General features: G+C 52.7%; 1 protein-coding gene across 18 annotated transcripts in view; it reads left to right on the plus strand.

The window, feature by feature from the left end:
• sls (sallimus) overlaps nt 1-12074 on the plus strand; it is a 601134-nt gene that overhangs the window by 96847 nt on the left and 492213 nt on the right. For all 18 annotated transcript variants that reach the window (XM_069317090.1, XM_069317072.1, XM_069317078.1 and 15 more), the window contains exon 2: nt 11700-11822. In XM_069317090.1, coding sequence (XP_069173191.1) covers nt 11700-11822 — 123 coding nt within the window. The remainder of the gene's footprint in view (nt 1-11699; nt 11823-12074) is intronic.

The following is a 12074-nucleotide window of genomic DNA, read 5'->3' on the forward strand; positions in this document are numbered from 1 at the left end:
TTATAGTGGAATTATTTACCTGCTTGATACCTGAATTTACCCGAGGGCCACCATCTCACTAGTGGCCTCGACGGTGACAGGAAGCCGGTTGCTTGTCAAAGATCCCCCAACTTGTCCTGATGATTTTATCCAACTGGATTTTTTTATTATAGTCACTCCCAAATCTTTCTCTCTTTACAGTTTCTATAATTCTGTCCCTTGTGGTGCAGATACCTTCCTTGAGGTCATCTTGAGATGATTTCGGGGCTTAGTGTCCCCGCGGCCCGGTCCTCGACCAGACCTCCTTTTTGTTCTTCTCTTACACTTAAGACCTCTTACACTCTCCCAGGAAGCAGCCCGTAGCAACTGTCTGACTCCCAGGTACCTATTTACTGCTAGGTGAACAGGGGCATCAGGGTGGAAGAAACATTTTGCCCATTTGTCTCCGCCTCCACCGGGGATCGAACCCGGAACATCAGGACTACGAATCCGAAGCGCTGTCCACTCAGCTGTCAGGCGCACAAGGTGGGATCGTAAATACAATTGGGTAAAATAAGATATTTTAAAAATATAAACTCAACAGTGGAATTATAAAACTGAGGCTACAGGCTTGAGGGACTTAGCGGGGAGTAAGCTTAGATAGTGTGGGTGGTGGTGGGGGGAGATGAATGGAGGAGGGGGGGGGGTCGGGGGGGGTCGGGGGGGGGCCAAGCAAAAAGCGGTGTGTGGGCTGAGACCCGCATACTCTGGTGAAATCGAGAAGCTGAGATGAGATGTGTTAAATAAACTGTGAGAGTGGTGTCTGGAGGCGGTGATGTGTGTGTGGTGGGAGGTGGGGGGCTGTTTGTTGAGCTCGTACCCCCTACACACTCTCCCAGGGACAACTTGGTGGTGTTGGCGGCCCTCACTAATGTTGGTGGTCGTGCTCCTCCCCGGAGCCGCGCCTTCAAGGACCTGGGAACCATTCACCCCCACCACACAACCCTCAACCTTCCCCCTCCCTCACACAACCCTCAACCCCCCCACACACAACCCTCAACCCCACACACACAACCCTCAACCCCCCACACACACAACCCTCAACCCCCCACACACAACCCTCAACCCCCCACACACAACCATCAACCCCCCACACACAACCATCAACCCCCCACACACAACCATCAACCCCCCACACACAACCCTCAACCCCACACACACAACCCTCAACCCCACACACACAACCCTCAACCCCACACACACAACCCTCAACCCCCCACACACAACCCTCAACCCCCCACACACAACCATCAACCCCCCACACACAACCATCAACCCCCCACACACAACCATCAACCCCACACACACAACCCTCAACCCCACACACACAACCCTCAACCCCCCACACACAACCCTCAACCCCCCACACACAACCATCAACCCCCCACACACAACCCTCAACCCCACACACACAACCCTCAACCCCCCACACACAACCATCAACCCCACACACACAACCATCAACCCCACACACACAACCATCAACCCCCCACACACAACCCTCAACCCCCCACACACAACCCTCAACCCCACACACACAACCCTCAACCCCACACACACAACCCTCAACCCCACACACACAACCATCAACCCCCCACACACAACCCTCAACCCCCCACACACAACCATCAACCCCCCACACACAACCATCAACCCCCCACACACAACCCTCAACCCCACACACAACCCTCAACCCCACACACACAACCCTCAACCCCACACACACAACCCTCAACCCCCCACACACAACCATCAACCCCCCACACACAACCCTCAACCCCACACACACAACCCTCAACCCCCCACACACAACCCTCAACCCCCCACACACAACCCTCAACCCCCCACACACAACCCTCAACCCCACACACACAACCCTCAACCCCACACACACAACCCTCAACCCCCCACACACAACCATCAACCCCCCACACACAACCCTCAACCCCACACACACAACCCTCAACCCCACACACACAACCCTCAACCCCACACACACAACCCTCAACCCCCCACACACAACCCTCAACCCCCCACACACAACCATCAACCCCACACACACAACCATCAACCCCACACACACAACCATCAACCCCCCACACACAACCCTCAACCCCCCACACACAACCCTCAACCCCACACACACAACCCTCAACCCCCCACACACAACCCTCAACCCCACACACACAACCCTCAACCCCACACACACAACCCTCAACCCCACACACACAACCCTCAACCCCCCACACACGTCCTCAAAGCGACGCCCCGACACCTACGCTAGGTGTTAGGGACGGGGGTGGACTAGAACACTCTCGTTCATGATAGTGGGGATCATATTACTTAAGGTAAATGTTAGGTTAAACTTACACTGCCGCCAGCAGTCACAGTTACCACACTCGAAGACTTTCCAGGTGTCAACAGATGTCATCAGCGACTACATAAACATGACCCTCTTGACTTTCTCTTCAAGACGGGTCCTGAAGGTAAGCAAGGGAGGATGCTGGCTCTGGGGAGGGACTCATCTCACGGAGAGAAAGAAGTAGACGTGGGCGGAAATGGGCTCTATAGCCTCTCAAAAACCTCTCCTCAAACCTCTCCAAAATTTACTTTCCTAAGCCAGTTACAGCACTGATGACAGTTACATAATGTTAAACTATGGAACTAACTCGTCAGTGTTATAATTTACTTAACCAAACGAACTTTAAGGTTCAGTCTCTGAACCAGTTATATGCCTCTGTAACCTGTTCCACTACCCCCTCCGAGAATGGGGTGCATAATGAATGAACCACAGTCACAAAGAGACATATATTTAGGTATTCTAAGAGGCCTCTTAAGAGGTAGGATGGTGTGTCATGCACGGACTGAGTCTGGTCTGCAGCGGTCAAGGTCAGGTGGAATGTGAGGACATCTTGTAGGAACCCCCAATGAATGACATAGGATGCTCCAGGTACCCCATGTCACTTGGTCGAAAATCTATAATTGGGCTTTTATTAATATTCGGTTGAGGCGTGTTTCTCCTCTCTCATTTAGACGGAAGTCACAAGTGGAGTGGATGGGAGAGGCGTTACCTCCCGTTATCCGTTTACTTAACAGAGCTTATCTATCTAACGGTGACAACGGGTAGGTGACGTCTGGCACTTTATGCCAGAGAGATCCCTATTCCAGCCGAAATACCCGTTGTTAGTCACGCCTTGTACTGCCCGTATATATATATATATATATATATATATATATATATATATATATATATAGTTCTTAGTGCTAAGTTTTGATTTTTATTTGTATATATACAAGAGTTTACATTCTTGTTACAGCCACTGGCACGCGTAGCGTTTCGGGCAGGTCCTTAATGTTAATTTTCCCTGGAATACGGACCCGCCAAGTTGTTAAACAACCAGGTACCCATTCACTGCTGGGTGAATAGAGGCGTAGAATTAAAGATTGGCGTCTAGTCAATCCTTCCCAGCCACGATACGAACCCAGGACAAATCGCTCGGGAACCGCAGGGCGGGTGTTTTACCACTGCGCCGCGGGGGTCAAGTATTATACCTTATTATAACATTGTAATATTGTTATACTGTTATAATAAGTTATAAAAATGTTATTAAGTTATTACCTGTGGTTGTCACCATTAATGGTATGGATATTGGGGCACAGGGCCTAGTGTCGTGCTTGTGGTAGTTGTGGTCGTGCTTGTGGTAGATGTGGTCGTGCTTGTGGTAGTTGTGGTCGTGCTTGTGGTAGTTGTGGTCGTGCTTGTGGTAGTTGTGGTCGATCTTGTGGTAGATATGGTCGTGCTTGTGGTAGTTGTGGTCGTGCTTGTGGTAGTTGTGGTCGTGCTTGTGGTAGTTGTGGTCGATCTTGTGGTAGATATGGTCGTGCTTGTGGTAGTTGTGGTAGTTGTGGTCGTGCTTGTGGTAGTTGTGGTCGTGCTTGTGGTAGTTGTGGTCGTGCTTGTGGTAGTTGTGGTCGATCTTGTGGTAGATATGGTCGTGCTTGTGGTAGATATGGTCGTGCTTGTGGTAGTTGTGGTCGTGCTTGTGGTAGTTGTGGTCGTGCTTGTGGTAGTTGTGGTCGTGCTTGTGGTAGTTGTGGTCGTGCTTGTGGTAGTTGTGGTCGATCTTGTGGTAGATATGGTCGTGCTTGTGGTAGTTGTGGTAGTTGTGGTCGTGCTTGTGGTAGTTGTGGTCGTGCTTGTGGTAGTTGTGGTCGTGCTTGTGGTAGTTGTGGTCGTGCTTGTGGTAGTTGTGGTCGTAGTTGTGGTCGTGCTTGTGGTAGTTGTGGTCGTGCTTGTGGTAGTTGTGGTCGTGCTTGTGGTAGTTGTGGTCGTGCTTGTGGTAGTTGTGGTCGTGCTTGTGGTAGTCGTGCTTATGGTAGATGTGATGGTAAGGGTCAATATCTATCAGTATGTTATGTCAGGCTTCGTCTCTCGCGCCATCGTGCTGTAACAGGTTACGTTACAGGGCTCCAGATGTTCCCTAGAGCACAACTCGTTACGGGTTTACATCCAGGTGTCCAGTTATTGCCGGGCTGGGAGGGAGGGAAAGGGGGGCGGGGGTTGTTATGATGTTGCTTGTATGAGGCTTCTAAGTGTTCAGTCGGTATGCTAACTACCGGCACTCTTGTTTATACCCGCCGTCACCGTCGGTCCTTACAGTAAAACAACGATCACCTTGGTCCGTCATACCCTCCAACACCCGCCAACACCTGCCAACACCCGCCAGCAACACCCGCCAGCAACACCCGCCAGCAACACCCGCCAGCAACACCCGCCAGCAACACCCGCCAGCAACACCCGCCAGCAACACCCGCCACCAGCACCCGCCACCAACACCCGCCACCAACACCCGCCACCAACACCCGCCACCAACACCCGCCACCAACACCCGCCACCAACACCCGCCACCGCTACCCTAGGCCAGGTTTGAGGAGTAGAACTCTGGCAAGCAAGAGATATATAAGAACCATCATGGCTATTGGTCTGACACTTCTATTCACTCTGGTGGTGCTACCGGGTAAAGTTTTGGCATCCATGGTTACTATCTTGGCACTTGGGGTTACTGTTGGGTCACAGGTGTGGCACTTGTGGTTAAAGTGCCACTATAACAGTTTAGTCTTGCACCTGGAGGCACTCAGCTGGGCCAATTGTCACCTTGGCAGTAGTGCCACGGCTGCACGTGATTATTGCCTTATTAAGGTTGGCGTTTGAGGCGCCGGGCCAGAGTGAATACTTTTGGCTTCTGTAGGGGGTGGCGGACCTGCCTCTGTGTACTGGGGCAGGGGTGGAAGACCTGCCTCTGTGTACTGGGGCAGGGGTGGAAGACCAGCCTCTGTGTACTGGGGCAGGGGTGGAAGACCTGCCTCTGTGTACTGGGACAGGGGTGGAAGACCAGCCTCTGTGTACTCTGGCAGGGGTGGAAGACCTGCCTCTGTGTACTGGGGCAGGGGTGGAAGACCTGCCTCTGTGTACTGGGGCAGGGGTGGAAGACCTGCCTCTGTGTACTCTGGCAGGGGTGGAAGACCTGCCTCTGTGTACTGTGGCAGGGGTGGAAGACCTGCCTCTGTGTACTCTGGCAGGGGTGGAAGACCTGCCTCTGTGTACTGTGGCAGGGGTGGAAGACCTGCCTCTGTGTACTGGGGCAGGGGTGGAAGACCTGCCTCTGTGTACTCTGGCAGGGGTGGAAGACCTGCCTCTGTGTACTGTGGCAGGAGTGGAAGACCTGCCTCTGTGTACTGGGGCAGGGGTGGCAGACCTGCCTCTGTGTACTGTGGCAGGGGTGGAAGACCTGCCTCTGTGTACTGGGGCAGGAGTGGAAGACCTGCCTCTGTGTACTGTGGCAGGAGTGGAAGACCTGCCTCTGTGTACTGGGGCAGGGGTGGCAGACCTGCCTCTGTGTACTGTGGCAGGGGTGGAAGACCTGCCTCTGTGTACTGGGGCAGGGGTGGAAGACCTGCCTCTGTGTACTGTGGCAGGAGTGGAAGACCTGCCTCTGTGTACTGGGGCAGGGGTGGCAGACCTGCCTCTGTGTACTGTGGCAGGGGTGGAAGACCTGCCTCTGTGTACTGTGGCAGGAGTGGAAGACCTGCCTCTGTGTACTGTGGCAGGGGTGGAAGACCTGCCTCTGTGTACTGTGGCAGGGGTGGAAGACCTGCCTCTGTGTACTGTGGCAGGGGTGGAAGACCTGCCTCTGTGTACTGTGGCAGGGGTGGAAGACCTGCCTCTGTGTACTGTGGCAGGGGTGGAAGACCTGCCTCTGTGTACTGGGGCAGGGGTGGAAGACCTGCATCTGTGTACTGTGGCAGGGGTGGAAGACCTGCCTCTGTGTACTGTGGCAGGGGTGGAAGACCTGCCTCTGTGTACTGTGGCAGGGGTGGAAGACCTGCCTCTGTGTACTGGGGCAGGGGTGGAAGACCTGCCTCTGTGTACTCTGGCAGGGGTGGAAGCCACCTGCATATCTTGTAAACAAAGGGAAGTGTGGTACTCCAGTGTGGAGGCGGGAGGACCAGGGGATAACGGGCCAGCAGGGCGGTCACTGGCTGGTGCGCCGCCAGGAAGAAGCGACCAGCTACACCAGACGCTGGCTCGCCTGTACCCATCTATTTCTGCTTGCAAGACGCGTGTGCGCGCGCAAGCATTCGCGCTAGTGCATGTGTCTTCTGTTGACTTGTTTGTGTGTAGAGAGGAGCACGGGGGGGGGGGGGCGGGCATGGTGGGGGGGGGAGCTGGGTGTGGTCATGCGTTTTGTCCGTAATGTTGCTTGCTGTGCGCTGCTGATGCTGATAGTACGGACACGGATGTTCGTGTCTTGACCGTGCTTGCTGTTGTAATAGGCGGTGCCTCACGAAATCATGTCTTAGCCTGTCTTTTGAATCGCAATAAAATCTGTCATGAAGAAACTCGAAGATTGCAGTGTAAAATTCAATTAACATACGTAGCAATTCTTTCAGAATTGCATGCAAGCTTTGAAGCCTTCTCAAACATTCTATTAGACTAGAAATGAGCACAATTATTGCACACTAAGTGAACATCAGAGGTCCACGACTCAACATCCTGCCAGCAGGTATGAGAAATGTTGCTGGCATCAAGGTTGAAAGAGGAGGCAACGCCTGCAGGCTGCAAGCACAAATTGTCTCGCAAACATTAAAAACTTTCCAACACTACCACAGGTAAACACAGGTGTTAGCCTGGCGGCCTACCAGCCTGGGAAGGGGGGGTGGTTATTAAGTCCACTACCAGCCCTTCCTCCTAATATAATAGTACTCATAGCAACTATTTGGTCGAAAGTATTAAAATGGATTATTGCAGCCGACAGTGTTCACAATTTGTATAGGTCTATATTAGGCCTAAGATAGCATATAATAGGACTAAAATTGCTTGGGCAGGTTACGTTAATTTCTTGAATTAAATTTTCAGTTTTCTTTGTATGTTTTTTTGGGGTATTTAAATAATACAAAAATGTGAACTTTTGGGTTTAACAGTTCATTTATGTACGTTTACAAATTATTGCTACAAGTCCAGGGTCCCATATAACGTCCGTCTCCAGCAAGTCCAGGGTCCCATATAACGTCCGTCTCCAGCAAGTCCAGGGTCCCATATAACGTCCGTCTCCAGCAAGTCCAGGGTCCCATATAACGTCCGTCTCCAGCAAGTCCAGGGTCCCATATTATGACCGTCTCCAGCAAGTCCAGGGTCCCATATAACGTCCGTCTCCAGCAAGTCCAGGGGCCCATATTATGACCGTCTCCAGCAAGTCCAGGGTCCCATATGACGTCCGTCTCCAGCAAGTCCAGGGTCCCATATTATGACTCCAGCAAGTCCAGGATCCCATATTATGACTCCAGCAAGTCCAGGATCCCATATTATGACTCCAGCAAGTCCAGGGTCCCATATTATGACTCCAGCAAGTCCAGGGTCCCATATTATGACTCCAGCAAGTCCAGGGTCCCATATTATGACTCCAGCAAGTCCAGGGTCCCATATTATGACTCCAGCAAGTCCAGGGTCCCATATTATGACTCCAGCAAGTCCAGGATCCCATATTATGACTCCAGCAAGTCCAGGGTCCCATATTATGACTCCAGCAAGTCCAGGGTCCCATATTATGACTCCAGCAAGTCCAGGGTCCCATATTATGACTCCAGCAAGTCCAGGGTCCCATATTATGACTCCAGCAAGTCCAGGGTCCCATATTATGACTCCAGCAAGTCCAGGGTCCCATATTATGACTCCAGCAAGTCCAGGGTCCCATATTATGACCTTGCACAAGCAACTTTCTCTTAACTTTTATTACCCCTGTCAAGTGAACTTTCACTTGGGTCGGGTCGGTCAGTCAGTCATGTTAGCTGAAGAGTCACTTTCACCCTGAGTGGTTTAATGGTGATTATTCTCTCAGGTCCCATGGAGGGGGTTGTCGGTGTGTGTCGGTTGTCGGGGTTGTCGGTGTGTGTCGAGGTTGTCGGTGTGTCGGGGTTCTCGATTAACTAAAATGGTTTATTATAGTAAATATATCATACACTACGAGCCTCATTTCATGATTCATTTCAGAGTATCAAGATCAACAACATTCTCACCTTGTACTGCTATTCTTAATAATTCCTCCCGAATTCCTTGTCCCGTTTTCCTGTTGACCATCTCTGTTGTCCTCCACAACAGACGTAGACGAGACACTGTTGGCATGTGGTCACATCACAGTCAATACCACCTATACGCTGTTGTGATCACTATCTCGAATAGTTAATGATCATACTCTGAGGGTGTTGACCCCTCTGGTATAATATCCCGCGGGGACATAGTGACTCTGGCTTTTGCCGTTGTGCTGTTGTGGGGGAGACTTTATGTTCACTTTTATTGTGGAATATTTTGTTGCTGGTACAGGCGGGGTGTTCACCCCTTGGTGGGTGTGTAGGTGTGAGGGGCCCCTCCGAGTGTGGGTGTGTAGGTGTGAGGGCCCCTCCGAGTGTGGGTGTGTAGGTGTGAGGGCCCCTCCGAGTGTGGGTGTGTAGGTGTGAGGGCCCCTCCTTGTGTGTGTGTGTGTAGGTGTGAGGGCCCCCTCCTCCTGTGTGTGTGTAGGTGTGAGGGCCCCCTCCTCCTGTGTGTGTGTGTGTGTAGGTGTGAGGGCCCCTCCGTGTGTGTGTGTGTAGGTGTGAGGGCCCCTCCGTGTGTGTGTAGGTGTGAGGGCCCCTCCTCCTGTGTGTGTGTAGGTGTGAGGGCCCCCTCCTCCTGTGTGTGTGTAGGTGTGAGGGCCCCCTCCTCCTGTGTGTGTGTGTGTAGGTGTGAGGGCCCCCTCCTCCTGTGTGTGTGTGTAGGTGTGAGGGCCCCCTCCTCCTGTGTGTGTGTAGGTGTGAGGGCCCCCTCCTCCTGTGTGTGTGTGTAGGTGTGAGGGCCCCTCCTCCTGTGTGTGTGTAGGTGTGAGGGCCCCCTCCTCCTGTGTGTGTGTAGGTGTGAGGGCCCCCTCCTCCTGTGTGTGTGTAGGTGTGAGGGCCCCCTCCTCCTGTGTGTGTGTAGGTGTGAGGGCCCCCTCCTCCTGTGTGTGTGTAGGTGTGAGGGCCCCCTCCTCCTGTGTGTGTGTGTGTGTGTAGGTGTGAGGGCCCCCTCCTCCTGTGTGTGTGTAGGTGTGAGGGCCCCTCCGAGTGTGGGTGTGTAGGTGTGTAGGTGTGAGGGCCCCCTCCTCCTGTGTGTGTGTAGGTGTGAGGGCCCCTCCTCCTGTGTGTGTGTAGGTGTGAGGGCCCCCTCCTCCTGTGTGTGTGTAGGTGTGAGGGCCCCCTCCTCCTGTGTGTGTGTGTAGGTGTGAGGGCCCCCTCCTCCTGTGTGTGTGTAGGTGTGAGGGCCCCCTCCTCCTGTGTGTGTGTGTAGGTGTGAGGGCCCCTCCTCCTGTGTGTGTGTAGGTGTGAGGGCCCCCTCCTCCTGTGTGTGTGTAGGTGTGAGGGCCCCCTCCTCCTGTGTGTGTGTAGGTGTGAGGGCCCCCTCCTCCTGTGTGTGTGTAGGTGTGAGGGCCCCTCCTCCTGTGTGTGTGTGTGTGTAGGTGTGAGGGCCCCCTCCTCCTGTGTGTGTGTAGGTGTGAGGGCCCCCTCCTCCTGTGTGTGTGTGTAGGTGTGAGGGCCCCCTCCTCCTGTGTGTGTGTGTAGGTGTGAGGGCCCCCTCCTCCTGTGTGTGTGTAGGTGTGAGGGCCCCCTCCTCCTGTGTGTGTGTAGGTGTGAGGGCCCCCTCCTCCTGTGTGTGTGTAGGTGTGAGGGCCCCCTCCTCCTGTGTGTGTGTAGGTGTGAGGGCCCCCTCCTCCTGTGTGTGTGTGTAGGTGTGAGGGCCCCCTCCTCCTGTGTGTGTGTAGGTGTGAGGGCCCCCTCCTCCTGTGTGTGTGTAGGTGTGAGGGCCCCCTCCTCCTGTGTGTGTGTAGGTGTGAGGGCCCCCTCCTCCTGTGTGTGTGTAGGTGTGAGGGCCCCCTCCTCCTGTGTGTGTGTAGGTGTGAGGGCCCCTCCTTGTGTGTGTGTGTAGGTGTGAGGGCCCCCTCCTCCTGTGTGTGTGTAGGTGTGAGGGCCCCTCCTCCTGTGTGTGTGTGGGGGGGGGGTGAGGAGGGAAGATCAGTTCACCTTGATAGTTGTGTAAAGCCTCAGTAGGTGAGGAGTGATTACGGGCTCACCATAGCCCGTGCTACATGGACGTTTCGTTCTGAGTAGGTACATCTAAAATAACAGAGGTGAGTGAGGCCATAACAAACCGTAGGCAGGCTGGCTGGCTGGCTGGCTGGCTGGCTGGCTGGCTGGCTGGCTGGCTGGCTGGCTGGCTGGCTGGCTGGCTGGCAGGCAGGCAGGCAGGCAGGCAGGCTGGCTGGCAGGCAGGCAGGCTGGCTGGCTGGCTGGCTGGCTGGCTGGCTGGCTGGCTGGCTGGCTGGCTGGCAGGCAGGCAGGCAGGCAGGCAGACATACACTGTATGTGATGCAACTATATAACCTGAGCTTGTAAAAGCATCTTAATCACCTTCAGTGGTTAAGTGCTTAATAACACATTAGTTTCTCTACCAGATATCTCACCCTGTCAGAGTAGGAGAGACATAAATGTGTGTGTGTGTGTGTGTGTGGCTGCACGGGCAGCATTTTACGTGAGATTATTTAAATATTCGAATTGTGATGGTTGGTGTGTGATCTGAGCGGTAATGTCCGAGGTATACGTTACGTCTTTCCTTCTGAAATTTATCACAATTTGTATTGTTAAAATAATATTTTTCATTTATGGTTGTCATAAGATTTTTATAACTTATATATATTATATAATATATATATATATATATATATATATATATATATATATATATATATATATATATATATATATATATATATATATATATATATATATATATATATATATTCACAAGAGGGCCACTAACACACTAGTGGCCTCGACGAGGACAAAGCCGACGGCTTGTCAAAGGCGTCTCAATTTGGCGTGATAATTTTTTCCAGCTGGATTTTAAAATGTAAGTATTTCGGCATTTACAGAATAGTCGGGTAGGCGGTTCCATGAGTTTATAACCCTGTGGGTGAGAGAGCATCTCCTCTGAACAGCTTTACAAGCCTGGGTTTATAAGTTTATAGAGTGTAGAGCATAGTTAATAAGATATGATAGTTGTGGAGGCAGGAAGTGCACCACAGAGGTGACTATAAGATGTGGTTGTGGTGTTTCAGAGTGCAGAATGGTTGGAGCTGCGGGTGGTGGAACTGACGCCAGGCATGGTGTACCTCGGCGCCAACCTGGAGGAGGCCACGCAGCTTCTCCACGCCCACGAGGAGGTCCTCACCAAACTTCAGGTAGGTGAAGGTGAAGGTCAGTGGTGCGGTGCTGCCGGAGCTGCCCGGGGCGCCGTCCGGCACCTCTGTAAGTAGATGGTGGAATGGGGGATAGGGAGAGAGAATGAAGGGAAAGGCAGAGAGGATGAAGGGAAAGGGAGAGGGGGTGAGGGGAAAGGGAGAGAGGATGACTTATGGGTGATAATTGATCGTGGCAGGAAGATATTGGTATAACATCATTTATAAGTTAATAATGTTGTGATATTTCTTCGT

Source organism: Procambarus clarkii, chromosome 86 (assembly GCF_040958095.1).
Source record: "Procambarus clarkii isolate CNS0578487 chromosome 86, FALCON_Pclarkii_2.0, whole genome shotgun sequence".
NCBI lineage: Eukaryota > Metazoa > Arthropoda > Malacostraca > Decapoda > Cambaridae > Procambarus > Procambarus clarkii.